The sequence below is a fragment of the Dromiciops gliroides genome, chromosome 6 (genome assembly GCF_019393635.1).
Source record: "Dromiciops gliroides isolate mDroGli1 chromosome 6, mDroGli1.pri, whole genome shotgun sequence".
In the NCBI taxonomy this organism is placed as follows: domain Eukaryota; kingdom Metazoa; phylum Chordata; class Mammalia; order Microbiotheria; family Microbiotheriidae; genus Dromiciops; species Dromiciops gliroides.
The window spans coordinates 2,005,593-2,028,767 of NC_057866.1; the positions used below are offsets into that span (position 1 = coordinate 2,005,593).

The 23,175-nt window shown below is 59.3% G+C and overlaps 1 protein-coding gene across 3 annotated transcripts; it reads right to left on the reverse strand.

Annotated features, from left to right (window-relative positions):
* Positions 1-803: 803 nt before the first annotated feature.
* On the reverse strand, positions 804-22,762 carry DUSP8 (dual specificity phosphatase 8). 3 transcript variants are annotated; one of them, XM_043969689.1, is made up of 7 exons: positions 22,690-22,762; positions 10,771-11,064; positions 8,786-8,924; positions 3,401-3,567; positions 2,497-2,656; positions 2,207-2,330; positions 804-1,814 (listed from the first exon to the last, which is right to left on the reverse strand). In XM_043969689.1, the coding sequence occupies exons 2-7, from the start codon at positions 10,999-11,001 to the stop codon at positions 818-820; spliced, it is 1,818 nt and encodes a 605-aa protein (XP_043825624.1). In that variant the 5' UTR covers positions 11,002-11,064; positions 22,690-22,762; the 3' UTR covers positions 804-817. The 3 variants fall into 3 exon arrangements, with proteins under 3 accessions (XP_043825624.1, XP_043825625.1, XP_043825623.1); XM_043969690.1 differs by lacking the exon at positions 22,690-22,762 and adding an exon at positions 22,332-22,471; XM_043969688.1 differs by lacking the exon at positions 22,690-22,762 and adding an exon at positions 22,190-22,324.
* Between the last annotated feature and the right edge of the window lie 413 nt (positions 22,763-23,175).

Genomic DNA, 23,175 nt, shown 5'->3' on the forward strand with positions numbered 1-23,175 from the left:
CTCGGCCTGTGGTCAATGCCCTGTCAGTGATGTGTGTCTGAGGGAACTGCACCCCAGACACACTGCCTTCCCATCCAGAGCAAGAAGGGATCATGCCCTCCCCCAAGGGCAGCCATCACCCCCTCCTTCCTGCTGCCCCTGAGACTCCAAAGACCCAACTTGTCTTAGCCATGGGCTTTGTCTCTGCTCCGACCTGACTGCAGAAAAGGAGGAAGGAAAGAAGGAGAGGCAAGGAGGATGCTGGGCTGGGGGGCAGGGGTGGCATGGGGTAGGGGGAGAGCGGGAGGTTCCGCGGCTCAGTTTGTGGCAAAGATGTTTTTTTTCCTTTTTCCTTTTTCTTATGTAAAAAGTGCACGAAAGCAGCCTCTGTGGGGTAGGGGGGTCAGGTGGTTTTCTGGGGAGCTGGGGGGTCTGGGCCCCGGGTGCCATCTGCCCCCAGGTGGCGGCCTTGTATTGCTTAGAAACGTGTGTTTCAATTTAAATACCGTAGAGTAAAACCAGAGCCGTAGGAAGGCTCTGTGCGCGGCGAGTCATTGCCAGAATGAACGGCTTCAATAAATAAAAAAGCCCCCGATGGTGGCTGAGTGAGTGGCCAGCGGCCCAGAGGCAGGGCACAGATGCCCACTGACAAGGTGGGGCACGGAGGCCACAGCAGAGGCCGTGACTCACTCCACCAGGCAGGCGGGCGGCAGGCATCGGGCGGGGTGCTCCAGGCACAACCCACCTGTCTCATAAATAACCCTCCCCCCTTGTGGCAGCCCCCAGCGGCCCCCCCCCACCCCCCACCCCATCCTCACCCCTCCCCTGCCTACAGCCGTCAGGACACCTCAATGATCTCCATGCTTCCTGAGAAGCTAGCCTGCTTGCCGATGTTCCCGAGGTCCTCCCGTGCCCGGCCCTCCACCATGCCCTCCTCAAACTCCATCTGGCAGCTCCGCCGCTTAAAGGGCTTCTCAGGCACAGGGTCCTCGTGCCAACTGTGCCTGCCATCCCGGGGCTCTGCTCGGGGCTTGTCCCTCAATCTCAGGTCCACACCACCAAAGGAGGCTGCTGGGAAGAGGGCCGGAGTCCCCCCGCTGCCCCCAGCACCCTCTGGGTTCAAGTACCAGGGCCCCTCTGGGGAAGGGGTCCCAGGGGAGTCCAGGGGCAAGGCCCAGCCTCCAGGGCCCGGGCCAGGCAGGCCATGGACAGAGAGGCCAAGCCGGCCATCCTCACTGCCACCAGGTGCCGGCCCTGACTTGGGGGTGGTGGCAAAGTTCAGGCTGAGGCCGTGGCCCGGAGACGTGGCTGGATGTCTGTGCTTCCTCCTGAGCCGAGGCCTCACCTCAGGGGGCAGCTCAGCCCCATTTCCTGGCCGCTCAGGGCTATCGGGGCTGGGGGATGCCCCAGAAGGGCTGTCGAGCTTGCACAGTTTGGGGGCCTCCCCGGGGTCGGGGGGCCCTGGGGCATCAGGCCTCCTGCTAGGGGCATAGGCCGATTTAATGTCCAGGGAAAAGGAGCGCTTGAGCCGGTTGGTGTCCTGGATGCGCTCAGAGGACAGATGGAGCCCACGAAGGCCCTGTTGCAGAGCGCTGGCACACAGGGACTTGGCAGGGGGCGCCAGCGGTCCGCCTTCCCCGCTGGGCTCCGAGGTAGATGGTGGTGGCACGGGCTGGGGTTGGGCTGAGGGGGGCGGGGGCTCAGCGGGCCCTGGCCCTGGGGGCTCGCCCTCGGCCTTCAGGGCCCTCAGCAGCGTCAGGCTGCGCTCATACTCCAGCAGCTGGCCCAGGAAGTTGAAGTTGGGTGAGATGGATGGTCGCCGGTCCTTCACGAACCTGCAGAGGGCCAAGCGGGGTTGGGAGGGCTTCCTCTACCTGCTGCTGTCCTGGCCCCCACCCCCACCCCGCCCCAGGCAGCCCAGGAAGGCCCCACCCAGCCCCCCTCAGGCATGGCCTGCACCAGGGGGAGGCTCCAAGATCCTCTAGGCTAAGGCAGCTTTACAGATGGAGAGACTGAGTCCCCGAGGATGACAGTGAGCTACCCAAGGTCCCACAGACAGTCAAGAGCAGAGCCCCCATCTGACCCCAACCAGTGGCTGAGCTGCAGTGGATGCCCTGCCTCCTGGCCACGTGGAGTCTGGCCCCGCAGGTCAGCTGGGCACCGGCCCCCAGGCTCCACTCGCCAGGCTGCCCACAGCCCCCTCCCCATCCAGTCCGCGTCTGCTCACCTGTAGGCGTCGTCCGAGGACATGCCCATGGTCTTCATGATGTAGGCAATGGCGATGGTGGCTGAGCGGGAGATGCCCGCCAGGCAGTGTACAATCACTTGGCAGCTGGACAGCTTGGCCTTGTCTGGGAGTGGCAGGGAGAGGGGAGCCATCAGCGGGCAGTAAGGAGCTCCCCAGCACCTGCTGGGAAGGTCTCACACCTCCCTGGCCCAGAGCTCTCCCCCTCCCTCCCCTGGTCATTCCAACTGCGTTGTGTCCCGCTCCCCAGGACCCTTGCCCCCCCCCCTCACCTATGAACTCAATGGACTTGTCCAGCCAAGGCAGCAGCTTTTCGCAGTAACTGTCATTTACAGGAATGCGCATGAAGCGACTCTCACAGATGAAGTCCGGCTTTGGGCATGAGTTACTTGCATTAAGGACGTAGCTTATCCCATTTCGGGTCATGAGGTCCTACATGGGTAGAGATTAGGCTGAGGGGGGCTCCCTTTGAGGGCCAGAGCAATGCCCAGAGACAGGCCCTGGGACTCCCGGATGGGAAAACAGAGGCTGACAAGGGGGAATGGATTTGTCCACTGTCATACAGGAAAGCAGAATGGGGTGGAGGTAACTCAAAGGAACTCGGGCTTCCTGAGCCCTCCAGCCAGGGTTCCAGAGAACCCAGGACCACCTGCCTTTAATGCCCCCCCCCCACTCACAAGTCCGTGGGATGGCCCTGGAAGCGTGTCCTTTTTATAAAAGACACAGCTTCTCTTAGAGACTCCCAACAACTGAGCAGCCCCCAAGCGTGCCACCTTGTTGGGAGGAGAGGGGAGGCGGGCCTTATCACATCCTCCCAGAAACCCTGTCCCCAGTCTGGGAGCCGGGGTCACCCTTGCCCAACACCCTCTCACTCTAACCCCACCGGGGAAGAGAGGCAGCCGAGGGTACAGCGGGCAGATTGCCAGGCCTGGCATCCAGCCTCTGACGCATACGAGCTGCGTGACTCTGGGCAAATTACTCTGCCTCAGCCCCTGCCTCCCAGGGTTATTATGAGAATCAAAGGGCAAACCTCAGAGAGCGATGGAAGTCCCAGCAATTGTCATTTCTAATGACGCTGATGCCACTGGACCCCATGTTCACCATCATCCCTCTGCTGACCTTCCTTCCCAGGCTAGGCTACCCCCAGGGCCCACAATAGGAGGGGCCTGCACCCACCTGGTTAAGGACGTCTTTCTGGGAGCCCAGGTAAAGGTGAGGGAGGATGCGTGTCAGAGCGACACTGGCCACGGGTAGGCAGGGCTGGGAGAGGCTCATGGGCAGGCTGGCTGCTGGTTTGCCCTCACAGAGGCCAGGGAAGCAGGAGGAAAAGGTGGCGAAGCCTCCTGTGGATGGGAAGCCAAGTGATTATTGGTTACTGGGGGTGGATGCCTCCAGCCAGGGGCACTGTCACCCTCCCCCAGGCTAGCCCAGAAGCTCCAGCTGCCCCTCTCCCAGGGCCTGCTCCAGCTCAGATTTATATGCCCCTCCCCTTCCCCTCCCCATTCCAGCCTGGCTAATCAGGGAGCCCCAGAACAAGGGAGGGGCACCCAACAAAGTAGCCACCAGGATGGCTGAGATGGCCGGATTGGCCAGGATAGCTGGGTTGGAGAAGGCATTACTCCTTGTTGCTCTTGCCGTAGGGCTGGCTAGAGGCCTGGAGTGACTAGGGAGAAGGCCTGAAAGGAGAGGTGCAGACAGATGTCCCCCTTCTTCCTCCCCCCCCCAGAAGTGACCTGGGGACATAAAGAAGAGCCCATCTCCTGGAAGGGCCTCCCCCAATGCACTCGGACTTTCTGGGGGTCATTGCCAGGGCTGCCAGGGTCAGGAGTGCCCCCGCCCCAGCCTGCCCCGGGGCCCCAGCACAGGTGCTGCCATGTCCAGCCAGGAAGCTAGCCGAGGGCACAGAGCCCAGGGCCCAAGGAAGAGCACTTGGGTCAGGCGGCAGCTCCTTGCCTTGCATGGAGGTAGCACGGTAATGGGGAACACCCCCCTCCCCAAACTGGGGGCTCCAAAGGCCTCTTCTCCCTAGTGACCTGGGTGACATTCCATCACCTTGGAGGAGCTGCCTCTGACCTGCCAGGGCCTGGACCCAGTGCCTGAGATACAAAATCAGAAGTAAGAAGCTTACACTGAGAGTGTGTGCATGCATGTGTGTCGTATGTGTGTGTGCATGTGTGTGTGCATGTGTGTATGTGCGTGTATATGTGTGCACATGAATGTGTATGTGTGTGTGTGTGTATGGGGGGGGGTGTACAAGAGCATAAGGGGGGAGACACCAAGTCTGTACAGTCAGGCCCAACAGGCAAGCTCCTGCCCCCTCCAGGCCTCAGTTTCCCCTTCCGTAAAAGAAAGGCAGCTCTCCATGACAGGCTCCCATTGCTAGGGGAGCCTGTGCTCCTGGCACCCCTGCATCGGAGGTGAGGGTGCCAATGAGTCACCATTCCACAGCCAAGAGCCCTGACACTCCAAGAGGGGAAGGAAGGATCAGAACCCAGGACTTCTGAGTCCTCCAGAGCCTTACCCACTATGACCTTTGGAAAAGAGGAAAGCAGGGGAGGGGCCTTGAATGCCAGGTGGAGGCCTTGGTCTCTGCCCCAGAGCAGGGCTCCTTGGGCAGTTCAGGGACTCCCAGTGCCCCCGCCCCTGAATCTAGTTTTCATTGCACAAATAAAATTGACAAGACTCCAAAAAAAACCAAACTGGTGATAGCAGCTCCTTGGGGTGGCGGGAGGGGGGGGGGGGAGGGAGGCCTGGACGCCGAGGGGCTGCCATGGCCTGGTCTGGGAATGTGAGGGAAGGCTACTGTGCCCTGAGAAGGGATGAAGGGGACAGATTGGGAAGGCTGGGATGGGCCAACCTCGCAGCACCCAGGCCCCAGGGAAGACAAACCACTTTGAGTGACCCAAGAGTTCCGGATGGTGGGATGAGGAGCCCACTGGCTGCCTGCAGGGGGTGGGGGAGTCAAGGGGTGCCAAGGGCCACATGTTTCTGGACGTGGCCCGGGGCCCAAGTGTGTTTTGCAAGAGCACGTATGTTGGCTCCAAGACTTTCTTTCCTTCTCTTTTTCTCTGGGGAGGATAAGAGGGAAAAGAAAGAAAGTCTTGTTCACTGAAAACACAAATGGACCTACAGATTAAACTACCCTTTTTGTGGTGCCAAGGTTTGAGATTCCTGTCCTAGAGACAATGAGGAGATTCCCATTCTCAGAGCCAGGTCTTGGGGAGCTGGCCTGGGAGGAGGAAGACCTGAAGAAAGACGGGTAACTCAGGAAGCCACCCCAAGCCCAGGCCTGCTGAGAGAGGCTGGCGGCTGGACCCGGGCAGCAGGTGCACAGGAGGCACGGATGTAGGAGCCAGCGGGTAGAATGAACAAGACTTGACACCGGGTTAGAGGCTTGGGGGGAGGGAGAATAAAAAATGACTCTAATGTTGCCAGCTTGGTGACTGGAAGGGTGGTGGTGCCCCCAACAGTGGTGGGGAGGCCAGCAGAGCAAACAATAATCTCACCTCCTGAGATTCCCAAAGGGCAAAGCAGTGGTGGGGCAGAGGGAGCAGTGAGGGAGGGGGCTTGGCTGGGAAGGCCCCAGAAGATGAGGCCTCTTGGGGGGAGGGACTGAGGTCACAGTCTGTGGGGCACTACCCACAGGCTGCAGTGTGAGGTGGGACACTCTGCGAAAGGAGAAGAGGGAAGAGGAAATATTTTAGATCTCCCACAGGCCCAGCTTGGAGGGGACAGAAGTCAGGAAGGGGAGCCCTTGCTCAGAGCCTGCCTGGGAGGAGGCTGGTGTCCATTCTGGCCCAGGCCCAGGTCCTCCCCCAACTGTGAGCTCTGCTTGCCTCGATTGGCCTGGGAGGCCGGCAGAAGGGGCCATGGAGTCAGAGACTTGGGAGGGTGTGGGAGCATCAGAAAGGACTGAGGGACTCTGCCTCACGGGCTAGACCAGGAGCAGCAGGGAGGGGTTCAAAAGAAGGATTTAGGCCAGACGGGCACCTCCCTCCCTGGAGGGGGTAGAACGGTGTCCTGCAGATTCCCTGGTCCTGGGAGCTGACCCGTGACCCCCACACACTTTAGGGCCGGCCATCTCCCAGGGAAGCCCAGGATGCCCCAGGGCCCAGCTGCCCAGGCCACACGACCCTCCTGGCCAGCAGTGACTCCCCACTTTCTACAGGATCAAGTCCAAACTCGGGCAGCCAGACATTCAAGGTTCCAGCATGTCCCAAGGGCCCTCCCCTCCAACCCCCCCACTGAACAACCCCACTTCCTGAGGCCTCCTCGATGCTTTTCCAGAGCCTGGAATGTTACTAGTCCCTCATTGCATCCCAATTTCAGCCTGCTGGGAACTGAGCTCAAGGGCTGGGCCCTGTCCTAGGGCCACCATCTGACCTGGGTTGTCTCCAGGCTCTCCTCACCCCCTGCCCGCTAACCTGAATGCCTTCTGCCCCCTCTGAGGGCAAGGAAGGAGGGGTGTACACACGCGTGTGGGCAAGCACCCCGACCATGCACATACTCATAGACACCCACACAGGCATGCTCTCGTGCGCGCGCACATACACACGCCTGCGGACAGGCGGACATGGGCTAAGTAAAGAGGATGTGTCACACGGGCAGCTGACGGCCACTGACCACAGCGGAAAGCTATGCAGGTCAGAGTCCCAGCCTGCCCCTGCCCCCCTCCTCCCCCAGAACCCCAGCGCCTCCCCCAAGCCTTATGTATGCACCCATGTGTGAGTGCCCATGTGTATGCCCACCCATGCCCAGGGACGCAGAAAAAAAGAGGGGAGGGTGGAAGCCTAGACCGGGCCGAGGTTACTGCCCTGGGGTAAGCTGGCTGAGCTTCCTTCCTGGGCTCACAAGGTCCAGTGAGGCTGCCTGCCCCCCCAGCCTCAGGGCCCCAGTAGCCAGGCCCAAATTGCCCCCTCCCTGAGCACGGCCTGCTCCCCATCCACCTCGTTGCTCCCTATGCTCCTCAGGCCCAGGAGGGCTCTGGCCCACCTCCAGCACCAGTGGGTGGGTGCCAGCATGGTCCCAGGGCACCCGGGCGCCTGGCAGGTCCCAGGGTATCCACCAGCACTTCACTGGCCGGCCCGAAGGAGCTCAGGCTGCCAGGGAAGCCAGGAGGAGAGGAGGCTGCCTAGCTAAGGGGTCAGGCACGCAGCCCCACATTCCTTACTCAGCACACAGACATGCAGCAGGGCCTCCCATAGTCCTGGGACCCTGAGCCAGCTTAAAGGGACAGAACCTCCTTTCCTGCCCTTTGCTGCTGGGCTCTCTTGCCCCACAGAGGTTCAGGGCTGAGCCAGTGGGTCCCAAGCCCCGCTATAGGCACTTCCCCACACATGTCACTAGTGTTGGCAAGTCCTTCTCAGCACCCCACCCCCTCACTCTGTCCCACTGAGAGGCCGGCTTGTGGCTCTCCCTGTGGCTGGCCCTGCCTCTGAGCTCTGAGGGAGAGACGGCTCTCAGCTGTCCCCCGCCCCCCCCCCCCCCCCCAGCCACCTAGCTGCCTCTTAGGGACAAGAGAGTCTGGCCAAGTAGAGCCATGCCCCTTCTACCTCCCCTCACCATGCTCAGAGCAGGGGCCTCAGTCCCTCTCCCTGGAGCCCAGGGCCCACTGCCCCCCTCCCTTCCCCACAAGCTAAGCCGGCAGACGGCCTTCCCTGGGGTCCAAGGTTTGGGTAAACCAGGTGAGGAAAGTAACAGTGGGCCGGGACACCGTTCATCTCCGAGGAGCCTGGGACGTTAGAGACAGCAGCGTGCCTGCCAGAGCTATCAACGCCAAGGGTGGGCAGCTGGGGGTAAAGGGGGGTGGCTGCCAGTGTGTCCATGGCCTCGGCTCTTTGGCTCCCCCAGGGACAAGGCAGCGCTCCTCCCCCCCTTCCTCCCACCCCACTGCACCCCCCAAGACTAACCCACCTCAAGTAATCCTGAGGTGGAGGGGGCAGAACGATACTAAAGCAGATGGTGGAGTACTAGTGCTCCTACCCGTCAAGGGCCATGTACACAGTAGGTGCCTAATAAATGGTTAAGTGAACAAAAGAATAAACTGGCTTCCACTGACCTCTGGTGGCAGGAGGTGAGACCACGCCTACTGACACATCTGTCTGGGTTCAGCAGGGCCTCAGGCCCTCCCATGTCTGCCCCCACTCATTGCCAGGCACATAGGGCTCCGCAGGGGGGTGCTCAGTGGTTAGGGCCTCCTCCCCATCTGCGGCCCAGCAACAAGAGCTTCATTCAGGGGCTGTGCGGTCCCCGGGAGCCCCACAGGTAGGAAGGAGTGGGGACTCAGAGAGGGCAGTGACTTGCCCAGGGTCACCTAGCCAGGAGGGAAAGTTTCTTCTGGCTGGTAGCCCAGGGCTCCCCCCACCACCACCACCAAGGACCTGCCTCAGTTTCTTCCTCTGTAAAGCTCCCACAAAACAGCTTTGGAGGAAAGGGTTTGAGTCGAGGTGAAAGGCAGGGTCCCAGCGAGGGTCTGCTGACCGCCCAGGGTGAGCCAAGGCTTGCAGGGTAGGTGGAGGCGCAGCGCAGCGCAGCGGCCGACACCCTCCCACTCCTTCCTACCTGTGAGAATGGAGACACTGTGGAAGCAGCCGTCCAGCTTGCTGAGCAGGATGGAGAGGAAGCTGTCGGCGGCCAGGACGCTGGCGTCCTGGGTATTCTGGTCATACACGACCACGTCCTGCCTGTCCTCGGCCTCCACCTGGGGTGGGAGGGAAGTGGCTGGGTCAAGGCCAGGTGCCCCAGCAGGGCCCTTCCCCTCCCAAGGAAGGAGGGCCCCTGTGGCCTGGGGGAGTACCTGGGAGGGGCCAGCCATGAGTGTATGAGGGCTTGGCTGGGGTACAGCACAGCCCCCCCTGACCCCCAGAACCCTCTGCTCTACTGCATCACCAGTGCAAGAGTGAGCCCATCTACCCCAGGAAGGAGGCCTGGGCGGGCCAGGGCAAGGCTGATGTCATCCTTCCTGCCATCTGGACCCAAAGAGCCCCCCTCCCTCTCTTGGGTGGACTATGCCCAAACAGATCTGTCTGGGGGTACAAACACGTGCGCACACACACACACACACACACACACACTCACACACTCACATACACACACATAGAGAGAAATGCGTTTATGTGGATCACCGGGATAGAAGGGGGGGTGGGGCTGGTTCCTGTGACCAAGGGGCCAAGAGGAGTGAGACATAGGCCTAGCGTCCAGATTCTGGCCTCTTTCCTCCCTCAAATCCCCCTTCCCCCCACAGCTGTCAACACTCTGAAGTGGGGGCCTCAAACATGGAACCTCAGGCCCAGGAATAGGACATGGCTGGGTGTGACCTTTGCTGGCCCTCGCTGGACATGTGGGTAGGCTCAGGACACTGCCAGGGCCCTGACCATGGGGCCCTCCCTCCTGGGAAGCTTCCAGCCAGTTCACTGGCCAGTGACTGGCTTGGGGGAGCCAGACCAAGACCTAAGGAGTGGGCCTTAGAGGCCAAAGAAGCTCTGCCTATAGGGAGCCATGTGCCAGCCCCCATGGGTCTGAGGAGAGCTGGGCAGAAGGATTTCCTCAGGGCTATGACCCTCTCTGAAGGCAGGAGAGGAAGGGGGAGGCCCAGAGGCCCCCAAGGTCAGGTGCACCCCCCCAACCCCTACCTCAGGCCGGGGCTGACCCCACTGCAGAAGGTTATTCCAGGACAGAGCGGTGGCTGTGAGACTGGCCCCCTCCCCAAAGGCTGCTTACCCAACCCAGCAGGGTGAGGTCACCAGCAGCCAATGAAAGCCCATCGAATGGGTGGGAGGCAGAGGTGGCTGGGTAGGGACTGGGCTCCTGTAACCCTAGCTACCACCACAGCCAGTCCTCCCAGCCCTGGGCCTGGCCCTCCCTCTGGTCGATGGCCGGGACACCATCCCTGCCCACCCAGGTGCCTTGCCCCCCCCCCCAATGCTGCCAGCCCAGCAGAAATGAGAAGGGGCGAGGCTTCTTAGGGACTGCTCTCAGCCTGGGCTCCAAGGCCAGGCCGGGCCGGGCCCTCCCCACAAAGGCTCCTCCTTACAGAGACGTCCAGAAACAGCGCTTCCTCCCGTCTAACACAACTGCCTGCCTCCTGATGGTACTTCAGAGGGTGGTCCCCCCAGCCCTTCATTCCACCATCTGGGACAGGTGCCCTTCCGGCAGGGGGGCACAGATTGGGCATCACCAAGAAGGAGGGAGGGAAGGACACGAGGAGGGCAGAGATGGGCAGCAAAGGCCCTCCTCACTCCAGGAGCCAAAATTGAGAGTGCGCCGCAAGTCCAAGGTCACCCAGTGAACGCTAAGCTCTGAGCCAGGGGCAGGGGCAGGGCACTGGCTTGCACAGCCTGCAGCCTGGCTTCTCCTTCTGCCAGCTAACAGGGGAACTCGGGCTCCGCTCCCCCACCTGTCAAAGGGATCACTGGACTAAATGAACCACAAGGGCCTCATCATCCAGGTGCCCTCTCTGGGCCTCAGTCTCCCCATCTGTCACATGCCTAACGGCCAGGGCCGGCACACCTCTGCCATCTCCCGCCTGGGCAGCGGGGGCTGCCTACCTTCATCCTGGACCCTGGCTGGATCAGCTCTGCGATGGACACCTTGTCTTGCTGCAACCTCCTTTTTACCAGTTTGGAGCAGCAGATGTTGACGGAGCTGAGCACGTGACCGCTGTTGTATTCCACAAAGGAGCGGCTATCGATGACCAGGGGGCCCCCGGCTCCCCGGCGCAGGAGGCTAGCCAGCCTCTTGGCGTCCATCACCTTCCGAGGGAGCCGGTCCCCAGCCATGCTGCCGCCGGGGCGTTGGTGAGGGGTGGCTAGAGGCCAGGGTGCCCGCTCATGGTGCCGGACCTGCAGAGAGGGGCGAGAAGGTACTGTCAGTGGCTGGCGTCAGTTCCTGCAGGTCCAGGATTGGGGGGTGCTGAGGAGAGAAGGGTGGGAGGGGGACAGGGCAGGGGCTCCATCTGCCCGCCCCCTGGGGCGATGTCTACAGGATTTCTGAGGCTTCCAGGAGTCCAAGGCCAGGGGGAGGAGGCTGATGCCAAAATGGGAAGAGGCCTTGCCCAACTGCACAGGGAGTCGGACCCTTTAACCAGAGACCTATGAAGAGCCCAGTTCCAGCCCAGTACGGAGGAGATAAGCAGTCCTGTCTCTCCGCCCCTTGCTTTGGCCCATAAACTCGGAGGTAGGAGCAGGAAATGAGGTCGGCCTGGCCCCCTGGCCCCCTGGCCCAGGCTTTTGACTATCAAGATCCCTCTGCGCTCTGCAGTCAATGTAATCTGTAATCTTCCTAGGGTGGGCAGGCTCGGGGCATTAGCGTAAACCTCTAATCCCCAATCCTGAGCCCATAAGGCTGGGGGCAGGCAGACCTGGAGAGGTTTCTGCCTCCAAGAAGCACCAGTGGGCACGACGCAAGGGGCACAGGTCTCTAGCCCCAACAACTTGATCCTAAAGCTCAGCAGGGTTGGGGAGCCTTGGAAAGTTCCTCTACCTAATTGGCCCACCGAGCCTGAGATCAGGACAGCTCCCATGCCCACCATGCAGTCCAGCCTAGCCCAGTCCAGGTACACATGAGTGCCACAGTGAGGCAGCTGTCTCTGGGGCTTGTGCCCAGGGCATCTTGCCAAATGTGCACCTGATCTCTTGTTCTCTCTCTCAGTCCCTCTCTCCTTCCCTCTGTGCCCCCCTTTCCTCCCCCCCCCCCCACACACACTGTGCCCAGCATCCCTACTGAGGCTAAGAGGAGACCCAGGACCAAGGTAAGCCTGCAGAGCAGCCTCAGGAAGGGGTCACAAAACCCTTTCTCCCTTTGTCTCTCTGCATACCAGCCCCTCCAATTCCCAGCTGGTCTGGGGAGGGAAGGGAGAGGAACCCAAAGGAAAGCAAAGATTCAGGAAATAGAGATGTGGGAAGAGGGCACTCCAGGTCTGGAGCAGGGCCAGTGCAAAGGCATGGAGAGGGGCACAAGGAATGTCCCACAGCCCCATTTGGCTGCGCCCTAGAGGGCACAAAAGGTGCCACACCATCCATGGAACCAGGCCCTGTAGAGCTTCCAATGTCACACAGAAACTGCCTTTGTCCTAGGTCCTAACCCCTTTTTTCCCCCTGGGGCAATGAGGGTTAAGTGACTTGCCTAGGATCACACAGCTAGTAAATGTCAAGTGTCTGAGGCCGAATTTGAACTCAGGTCCTCCTGAATCCAGGGCCAGTATTCTATCCACTGCATCACCTAGCTGCCCCCTGTCCTAACCCTTTTAAGCCTCAGTTTCCTCCTCTATAAAATGGGGGGCTGGCCTTGCCAATGAGTGCCTCAGACATGAATGACTTAGCTGGTCAAGGCCAAGTTGCTGCAGCGCTCTCTGCCTCAGTTTCCCCATGTATAAAATGGGCATAATTGTGGCTACAAGCCTCCAGGAAGGGAGATAATGGGCATCTGAGCGTGGGAAACTCTACAGAAACATCAGCTCTGGTTATTTTTCCCCCAAGGCTGAGCAAGGGGGTGACGTGGTCAGGCTTGTGCTTTGGGAAGGTCACTCAGAGCCGAGTGTGAGATGCCCTGGAGATGGGAGAGAATGGAGGTAGGCAGAGCCACCCCCCCCCCAGTAGGTGGAGGGGGGAGGGGTCCAAAGAAGAGAATGGAACGTAGGAGATTTGTTAAAAGCATTCAAGACAGCAGAAATGCTTATTGTAGTCTTTCCTCCTTCCCAGCCCCATATACAAGAGATATCAAGAAGGTGATCTAGCAAATGAATAGCATGGGGCAGTCAAGGGTTTACTCAACAAACATTTATTAAGCACCTACAGTATGTCAGGCACTGGGGGTCAAGATCAAAAAGAGGCTTCCCTGCCCTGAAGTGGCTTCCACAGAGAGAGGCCAATGCAAACATAAACCAGACTAAGACAAGCTTAGCTGGGGCGGGGCGGGGGGGGAGAGAGAGAAGGAAGGAACCCAGGGAAGATGCTAGGAACTCCCACGACCTGCAGCGAGGAGGCAGGGCACAGCCAGGAAGGCACGAGCCTTGAGGGCCTTCTGGGTCCCAACTGGACATCGCTGTGATAGCCAGCATTTATGTGACGTTTACGATGTGCCAGCCACCGTGCCGCTCACAACCCCCTGAGAAGGAGGGGCTATTATGTCCCCATTTTACAGTGGAGGAAACTGAGGCAGGCAGAGGCGAAGTGATTGATCTGTCAAAGGTTATACGATTATTAAGTATCTGAGGTGGGATTGGAACTCAAGTCTTCCTTATTCCAGGCACGGTGCCAACAGCTTCCTCCTAAATGATGACCCATGTCTGGGGCACACAGGTAACAGATGCCAGTCTAGGTGAACCACAGAGGGTGCAGAGGCAGGGAGCATCCAACTAGATGGGGGTGGCAGGCTTTTCTGAAGAGGCTTCAGGTAGAGTTTGAGAGCGGACATCTGGGATGTCCCTTGGCTGATGGTGACAGGAGATGGGAACTCTGGATGAGAGACTCTGAGCGTCACCTGGGTAGAGATGGCCTAACCCAGGGAAATGATGGCTGAGGTCACCGAGAGACATAAGAAGGGGGCCCAGGATGAAGTCCAGGCAGGGGGTCGGGGGGAGCTGGGATCGGACACAAAGAAGTATGTCTGGAAGGAGGGGGAGGACACAGCATCAGAGGCGGGACAACAAGGGCAGTGCTGGGGACCTGGGACAGAACAGCCCCAGGGAGCGGGGGCGGGGCCAGACAAAGCCTCCAGTGACACTAGGACCTTGGGGTCATCGGCAGGGTGTGGAGGGAGCCTGGAGCCCTGGGCAGGCTGGAGGGTGGAGGAAAGTCTGTGTGGGTCACAAAGAGGCTTGCCCAGAGTCACCCAACACAGAAAGGCTGGCTCTGCCCCCTCTACTCCTACTTCTATCTGCCCAGGATCTAGCCCCCCAACAATGCAAGGATGGAGGTGCTGCTGTTCTTATCCCCATCTTACAGATGAGGAAACTAAGTGCCAGCGAGCTGAAGAAATGTGCCCAAGGACGAGAGCTTGAACTGGGTTCTTCCCAACTCAAAGCCCAGTGATCCGACCTCGGCACCTCACGGGTCTACTGGAAGGTGCTGAAATGTGTTGCTCAGAGACAGGAGCAGACAAGGACCCACTGCTCCCTTCCCTCTTCCCGGTCCTTCACGTCCTTCTACTTTAACATCTTCCCAGAATAACAGACCTCATGAGCTCACTGGGCTACCTGTGCATGCACTCACAGTGACGGGGAGCTCACTCCCACCATGTAAGCCCATTCTGGGGGGTGGATAATTCCGATATTTCACCCTCTTCCCCATGAGGCCCATAGGGATTCTGCTGGCAGAGAGTCATGGGATCTTCCTGGAGGCCTAGACCTGCTCTCCAGAGTGACCCCAAGACAGGCCTCAGAGATCATGCTGTCCAATCACCTCATTTTAGAGAGGTCCAGGGCAAAGAGAAGTGGACCTGGAAAAAGGAGAGTCCCGAGTTCAAATCCCAGCTTAGCTGTGTGACCCTGGGTAAGTCAATCAGTAAATGTTTACTGGGCACTGTGCCAAGCCCTAGGGATACAAAGAAAGGCAAAAAACAGGCCCTGCCCCCAGGAGCTCCTGACCCAAGGGGCTGGGAGAGGGAGAAGGTAGATCCTCACTTGAAAACAAAATAAAGTCAAATTGAAAAACCAAAGCAGCTTCCTGGCTCATTTATCTCAACTCTCAAACACCTTCTCCCCAACCCCCGCCCCACAGCCACCCTCAAGGACATGCTGTTCTCACCAGTTCCCATGAGTGCGACGCTCATTTCCATGCCAGTGATTCCCAGATCAATACGCCCAGCAGACAGCACCCTCCTGAACCCAGGGCCCACCCCCTACTCCTGGGCTGTGCCCTTTCTTCCCCTTCTCCAAACCCCCTGAGTGCTGAGGGGCCACCAGGATCCCAAGCTCAGGCTCACCGGGCCAAGCCTCTGCTTCAGCCAGACTTGTCAAGTGGCTGTCTATAACATCTTCTGTGTCTGCCCCTTGATCTCTGGCTTCCTTCATGGCTACCATCCCAGGTCAGATACCCATCTCCTCTCTTCCTCCTTGTTCCCCCTGAATCTTACACACAGCTGCCCCAAAGACCACTCTAGAGCACAGATCCAGACCAGGCCACTCTCTGGCTCAAATAACTACACTGGCTCCCTACTGCTTCTTGGGTAAAACTCGAACCCCTCACCTTGGCCTATAAGGCCCCTCACAATCTCATACCTGCTGATCTTGCCAAGTTAATTTCATAGTCAGGTGCTTTGCAAATCTTGAATTCCTGTAGATGCCTCTAGAAATTCTGATGAGTCAGCACCACCATGATTGGAACTGAGAGCCTCTGAGCCAGAGCCTGCCCCTTTCCTGGAAACCTCCAAGATGGTGGCAGACCTTGGGACCCTGGCCCCGTGGGCAGCTGGCTCTGGCCAGCTTTCAACCCCTCTCCTGATTTATGCCACTCGAAGGGTAGAACAAACAAATCTGGAGTCAAAGGGTCTGGATTCAAATTCTAACTTTGTGACCCCTAAGAAAGCCTCTCCCAGCTCAATGAGGGGACTCTAGGGAAGAAGGGAAAGCCCCAGGCAGCACCCCCCGCCCCAGCTAAGCCCTCATTCCCCTGGTCGGGCTCTGCCTCCCTCCTTCCCTCCTGTCTAGTCCCAAGGAATCTTTCCTGGGCCTATTAACCAGGATATTATTGTTATTTGTGGCCCAAGGGGACTCATTAGCAAGTTTGCACCTCTGTGGTTACCATAGCAACAGCAGATGTACCAGGCAACAGCTGCAGCAGAGGCCTCCTAGTGACAGTGGGATGATGGAGTGGGGGGGGGGTCGCTTGCGCCCCAGGCCCTTCTGAGGTGAGCGAGCCAGCGGGACTGACCTAGTCACAGTGCCTGGAGGAGCTCTGCATCCCCTCCCCCTCCCTAAAGGAGCAGCCCTCTTCTCTCCCCTGCCCGGCCTGCTGGACAGCTCCAGGTGAGCAGTCCAGAAGCAAATCTCCTTCCAACAGGGGCCCTCCCCCAACCCTCCTTTCCTGGTCCCCACATGTCTGGTCTCTACCCCAGTGCCAATCTTGACTCTGTGCCTCTCTCCCACTGCTACCACCCCAGTTCTGTAACCTGCACATGGGCCTTCCTCCTAAAGGATTCCTGCTGTCACATCCTTGACAGTCCACCTGGATGTTCCCAAAGCACCGACAGGATGAAGCTTCTGGCCCCCAGCTCAAGGATCAAACCCAGATTCCTCTGGTTGGCACCAAGAGCCCTTTGGGACACGGCTCTGGCCTGCCCATCAAGGCCGACGACTGTCACCTCTCCTCCTTCTGTGTTCTCCATTGGTCAATACTGGTCACCCCTGCCCTTCCGTCTCCTATCAGCGCCTGTGCCTCGGTCCATGCGGCCCCTTGCCTGGCATGCATCCCACTCCCCCACCTCCTTCTTCATTCTCTCTGTCAGGAGTTGACTTGTGTCTCCCACCTATAGAGATCTAAGTGTGTATGATAACCATTGGCAGCATGTTTGATGTCAGCCTGTTGCGGGCAGGAGTGGGCTCTTTCCTATGTGAATGCTATTGCTTAGCGCCAGGCCTGGTGCCCTGGAGAAGGCCAGGACATCCAGAGTTCACCCCTGCCTCCTAATACCTGATAAGCTCAGACCTCCGGGGAGGAGAGCTCACCACCTCCCCTGGCTGCCTGGTCCTGTTCTCTTGGGACAAGTTTCTACCCTCAAGCCTAAATTTTCCTCTCTGATACAACTTGGGGAGCTGTGCCCACTAGAGCCCAGCAGAAGCAGGCAGCGTGGGAGATGTCTGAGCCACAAATTGACAGGAATATAGGCATGAAGGCTGCACCCAATGAGACTTTCCCAGAGCCTTGCAAAGGGGGAGGAACTTTGAGCTAAAATGAGGGGGAGGGGGAGCAGAGAAAGTGCTAGACACCCATTTACCTGCCAAACCACAAGACACAGGGCCAGTCTGATACGATATGGGAAGAATGGTAGGAGGAGGTTCAATAAATCAAAAGAGACAATTCTAAAAATTCCATGGGGTCTCTTCTCTGCTCAAGAATATTCCATGGCTCCCCACTGCCTAGCTCCTTAGCCTGTCATTCATTCAGTTTACTCCAATGTCTGATAAAGCACCTCGTGCAAAGACAAAGTGAAGAATAGTCACTGAGCTCAAGAAGCTTGCATTCTGTTAGTGGCTCAGGGGAAGAGACAGCAAGGCAGGAGAGGTGGTTCCATTGGTGCTCAGCGAGGTTGTGGGTCGGGTCTGCCTCTCGCTGTGTGGCCCAGGACATTGGCAGAAGGAGGGAGTCACGGAGCTGGTCCAAGGAAAGGCCATGCAAAGTCATTTGGGGAGGGGAGGGGGTGTGGAGAGAACTGGGCTGGGAGGGAATGGTGGGTACAGGAGGCTCCCAATGACAAGACATGAGCAAAACAAGGAATGCCGCAGGCCGCCATCCCTGAGTGTGCCTTCTGTCATTCACCACTTTGTTATCCGATGCCAATGGCCTCCCAGCCTGGCTTCCCTGCTCCTCGACCCATTCTGGGTGCTCAGAAAGAGTCAAGAGAGTTGGCCTTAAGTCCCAGCTCTGGCGCCCACTAGTGCTAAGACCCACAGTGGGCGAGCTGGTCACTGAACCACTGGGAGCCTCAGTTTCCTCTTCTGAAAAACAAGACAAATAACCCTGGCACCATCATGAGTAAAGGGCTTTGGGATCCTGGGCCTGCCAGAGAAGCAGGGGTCGTTCTTGAGGGCTCTTCTCAAAGCCTGCTCCCCAAAGCCCCTGGAGTGCTTTGAAGGCCTGCCTCAGTCAGACCTCCTCCAGCTTTCTTCCTTAACCAGGTGTCCAGACCCTGACCAACCTTTTCTCCAGCCCTATCTCCTCCAGGAAGCCTTCTCTGATTGGGCCAACCCTAGCATGTCTCCCTCCACCCAGGCAGGACTCTCAGAGCTGATAGTTCTTAAAGAATCTATTTGTATCAATTTAATGTGACCCTAAACAAAGGCCCAAACGGAAATGACTTGCCCAAGGTTATAAGTTGAGGCCCTGTCTCCTAGTCCGAGCACAAAAGACTGACACATCCATACACTATCGGTACCCCAAAGGGTAGGTGGAGAACTGTTTGCCAGATAAGCTCCGCCTGGCCTTCCTTCTCCCAGAGCTCACTCTGTGGTGACGCCATGGGCCACACAATGCCCCTCACACCTTTTGGAAGGCAGGCCTAGGAGCAGAGAGGAGTGCTCAAGTCCAAAGGCCCCTCCTGGGGCCAAGAGCCAGCCCAGCCCAAGGGGCCAGCTGCCTCGTTATCTCTCCCGCCAGCACACAGACCCTTCCTCAACCTGGATACTGCCCTCGCACTCAGCTACATCACGAACAGTGGGAGGACGCTCACTGTCTAGCGAGCCTTTCAGAACGCCGTAGCCCACCTCCCACAGTCCGACTGAGCACCACACAAAAGGAGAGAAGGCCGACCCTCAGAGCTGGCTCTACCCTCATGTGAAAGAAGGGGCACCTGGGACCAGACAACACTCACGACTTGCCCGAGGTCACACACTCGAGAAGAGATTCAAACTTGACTGCCTGACTTCCCATCGGGCAACCCTTTGGGCAACATGTGCATGGAAGGCCAGTGCTCCCTCTCGGGTGCAGACAGATCCCACGGATACACAAACATTTACTCAAGCGCTGCCCCCCTACCCCAACACACCAGCAGACATCCTGCATGTCCTGGTTACTGGTTCAGTAACCAACATCTTTGCCCACCTTGGCCCCAGAGACAAGGGCACAGCGAGGGCCGGGACAGTGGTCAGACCTTGGGTGGGTGGGGGGAACCAAAGGAAGGAAAGTGTCCTCCTCAGTTACATACAACCTGCCTTTACACAGACCCTGAGCTTACTCCTATACAGAAAGTCTGGACAGGACAGGCCTTTCTCCTCCAAGGACGGGATTGGCTTAGAAAAGGCTTTGTAGGGTGCGATATGAAGGCAGTCTCCCAAGGGGGGGAGACACATAGGGGGGCTTTTCCTGCTTGGCTGAAGCTAGAACCAAGTTGCAGGAGGCAAATTTGGGGGGTTAGTGTAAGGAGGAAGATCCTCCCTAAACAGAGGCCCTGCAGCCCTGGAGGGAGAGGGCAGGGAAGGCCCCCCGGGAGCCACAACAGCCACTTTGTGGTTTTTCTGTCCCCTCCTGTTGCTTTCCCTATTCATGTTGTTTCCCCCTTCATAAAAATATCAACTTCATGGGGGCAGGGATGGTCTCATTTATATCCCTGGGATCCAGCAGGGCACTTGGTACACAGTGGGTGCTTAATAAATGCTTGTTGAAATAAACTGTTCTCCAAAGACTTTGCAAGTGAGGTGGGGCGGCGGGGGCGGGGGGTATATGACCCTGGAAGGCCAAGATTGTATGATTCTTGAATGCGATGTGGAGAGAAGAGCTGACCTGGCGAAGACCTGCTCAGCAAGGCTGGCTCTTCAGGCTAATCTGGGCAGTGCTTTGAGATCTTCAGGAAGTGAGCTGTCCGAAGGTAGAATCCTTAGCCCACTCCATCCACTTCTACTCATCCTTAGATGTAAGCCACTGGTCCAGGCAGGCCCAGGCCTTGCTCTCAAAGACATTTGTGAGCGGTCAAGTCCCCCAGGGATCTTCTCATCCAAGCTCTTCACTAGGGATACGCAGACTGAGGCCAGGGAGAAGGCACTTGGCCAAGGACATTGGGCAAACTCTGCCACCAGTGGGAAAGGACTAAAGGTGCAGAGGGCAGCCTCCGGCCTCGCCAGAGGGTGTGAGCATGCACCTTCTCCTGGGCTTGTCACCCAGGTGCTTCTTCCTCAGGTATGTGCAGGTGAAGCCTACCTCCAGTGAGGGGAACAAGGGTGGCCTTAGTGACCAGCCTGGCCTTGTCAGCTGCCTTCTGCCGTTCAGAACAAGCCCCTCTCACCCCACAGCGCTGGGGCAAGGGAGATGAGGCGCTTCTGCTCCCACTCCCCAGAGGAGCTGGGGAAGCTGCTGCTCTGGGGATCAGACTCAGCTTGGCTCCTTCCCTGTGTGGGAGCCTGGGGCAAGTCATTCCCACCTTTGCACAGGAAAATCATCTCTAGCCCCTTCTGACCTCCAGAGGGATAATGGGGGCCATTTCTCAGGCCATGGGGGAAGGCTGTGACAGCCTAATCCTCCCATGAGCTCAGCAGCAAATGGTTATTCCCATTTTAATGTTAAGATGATCAGAATATTCTTTTATGGTATGACTAACCCCATTTCACAGGTAGGCACATAGAGGGCCTCAGAGGGGAGGTAACTGGCCCAAGGTCGGATCCTGCCTCAGTGTCCTCTGGGCCAGTCTGTCCAGCACTCCTGATGGCTCATAATGGTGGTGAGTGACATGCTATTGAGACTGCTGGGGCTGGGGCTGGGGAGAGGGCTGGGGATGGGGCTGAGGCTGGGGAGGGGGCTGGGGCTGGAACTACCCCCAATGGTGCCTGCCTATCACTTATTTGCACATATGTGTTTACATATTGTCTCCCTCATTAGACCGGTAGTGACCAGCTTTTGCCTGGACTGCCTCTGGCTCTTCTCTGCTGAGGATTTCCCCTACCTTACTTGTGTTATACCTAAGAATCCTGGATAGAAGGGGAAGCAAGCAGCAGCAACACTCATTTATCTATTCCGACTTTAAATGTTTACTGAACACCCCTGGCCAGTGACTGGTCAGCCTTCACTGAACACTAGGGACCCAGCCTGGAAGCCCTTATCTTCCAGGGGCCTGACCCAGCAGAAACTATGCTCATTTCCTCCGGGAGGGAGGATTCAGGGTGGGGGGAGGCAAAAGGGGTGGTGCTCCCCCCTTCTCTTAGTTTCCTACTGTTCCCACCTCCAGTTCTCCCTGTGGCTGCTCCCCGGCTAGGAAGAAGCCTGGTCTCAGGAAGAGTGCCCAATAAACAGGAGAGTCCCTGTGTTCTGGACACAAGAAAAGGCAAAGCATTGTGGGGGGGACCTGAAGAACGCGGACACCTCCTGAGTCTGCTACCTGGGCACCAGCCAGTTGAGGAAGGTGGAGAAAGGGAGAAGAGGAGGGGAGGGAGGGGGATCTTCATCTTCCTTTCCCCTCCCCCCCTACATGGGCCAGGCAGCCCTAGGAGAAGGAGCCAGTAGTCACCTACTCCTAGCCCTCCTGTGTGTGGGGCTGAGGGGATGGATGGCATCCCCACCTCCCTAGCCCCAAACCTCCCAAAGCAGATGGATAAAGGCCAAATTGGGAGCAGAGCTCAATTTCACCTCTAGCAATGCAGACTATAGGGTCCAGCCAGGCCTCATCAGGCCCACCTCCAACCTTCGGCATTGCCCAGCTCCCTCCCTCCTCTCCCCTGAGGTTGGGCTGCTAGCGGTTCCCATCGGTCCCCCACAGCTCACCAAACCCTAGGGATTCAGGCTGCAAGGCCAGGTGGAAATCTCCATTTTCCCTTGTTCCTTCTCAGGTGGGTACAAGCAGATAGACACCTGGGGGCAGCCCACCTAGCGGCTCAGCAGCCAACCCAGCCAAGGCCCAGGAGGCTAGTGTGTGTGGATCGAGGGAGGGAGAGGATGCCCGATGCCTGACAGCGCCGCCGCCGCCACCCCCCCCCAAACATGGAAGGAGGCAGACATGGGGAGAAGGAAGGCTGGGGCGCAGCCCCCTCCCTGGGCCCAGGCTCCGACTGGCGCAGACAGGAAACTCAGGGGGTGTGTATGGGGAGGGGGCTCAGCACACACAAAGGTGCGCTCCACACGGCTGTCGCCGCCCGGGGGCTGGGGGGGCTGGCTGTCTGGGTGGGCCAGAGGACCCTCCTCCCGTGGCCGGCCAGTCGGGTGCGCGGCCAAAGCTTGGGCCCCGGCCGCAGGGGAAGGGGCGGCAGAGGGGACTGTGCACCTGGAGCCTCGCCCTGCCTAGATCCCCAGCCCCGGCGCCCCCTCCCCTCCCCTCATTGGAGCCGCTCACCTGTCCGGAGGTGCGCCCGGGGGCCGGGCCGCGGCATGCCCGGCCAGCTTAGCCCCCATTGCCAGCCCAGGGCCCCGTCGGTGCGTCCGTCGGTCGGCCTAGGCTCGGCAGCCAGCCGGTGGGCGCCCAGTCCCGCACTCACCTCGTGCCGCCGCCCCCGGGCCAGGCCCGGCTGCTCCGCCGCTGCCGCTGCAGCCGCCGGGACGGGCCGGCCAAGGTCAAAGGGAGGACTGGGCGGCCGGGCCGCTCGGTGCGCAGCCCGCCCCGCCCCGCACCTCCCCGCACGGCCGCCGGGAGCGCCCCGGCCCCGCTCCTCTAGGCGCGCGCAGCACCCCCCCCCCCCAGTCCAGCCTGGCTTTCACCAGCGCGCGCCCACGCGCCCGCGCCCCCCCAGCAGAGGCACGCGCCGCCCCTCCCCCCGCACCCCCGGGTGCCCACGGACTGACGGACGGACGGACAGACTGATGAGGCCGGGCCCCGACGGGCCTGCCTCGCCTTACCCAGGCTGCGGGGCTCCGGCTCTGGCTCTGGAGAACGAAGACTGCGGCGGCCGCGGGGGGAGGGGAGCGCGGGGGGAGGGGGGACGGGGAGGGAGGGGGAGAGCTTGGAGGATGAGGTCATGCCTAGAGAAAAAGGGCCCTGACGTCACCCGCAGCCAATCAGCGCTGCCGGCTCAGGGGCAGGTGACGTCAGCCTACGAGCCTGCAAGAGAGAGAGCGAGAGAGAGCGAGAGAGAGAGAGCGAGAGAGAGCGAGAGAGAGAGAGCGAGAGAGAGCGAGAGAGAGAGAGCGAGAGAGAGCGAGAGAGAGCGAGAGAGAGCGAGAGAGAGCGAGAGAGAGCGAGAGAGAGCGAGAGAGAGCGAGAGAGAGCGAGAGAGAGCGAGAGAGAGCGAGAGAGAGCGAGCGAGCAAGCTCGGCACCCGGGAGGGAGGGAGGGGAGGGCTCGGGGTGCGAAACGGATTGAAGGGAGGGGGCAGCAGGGGCCTG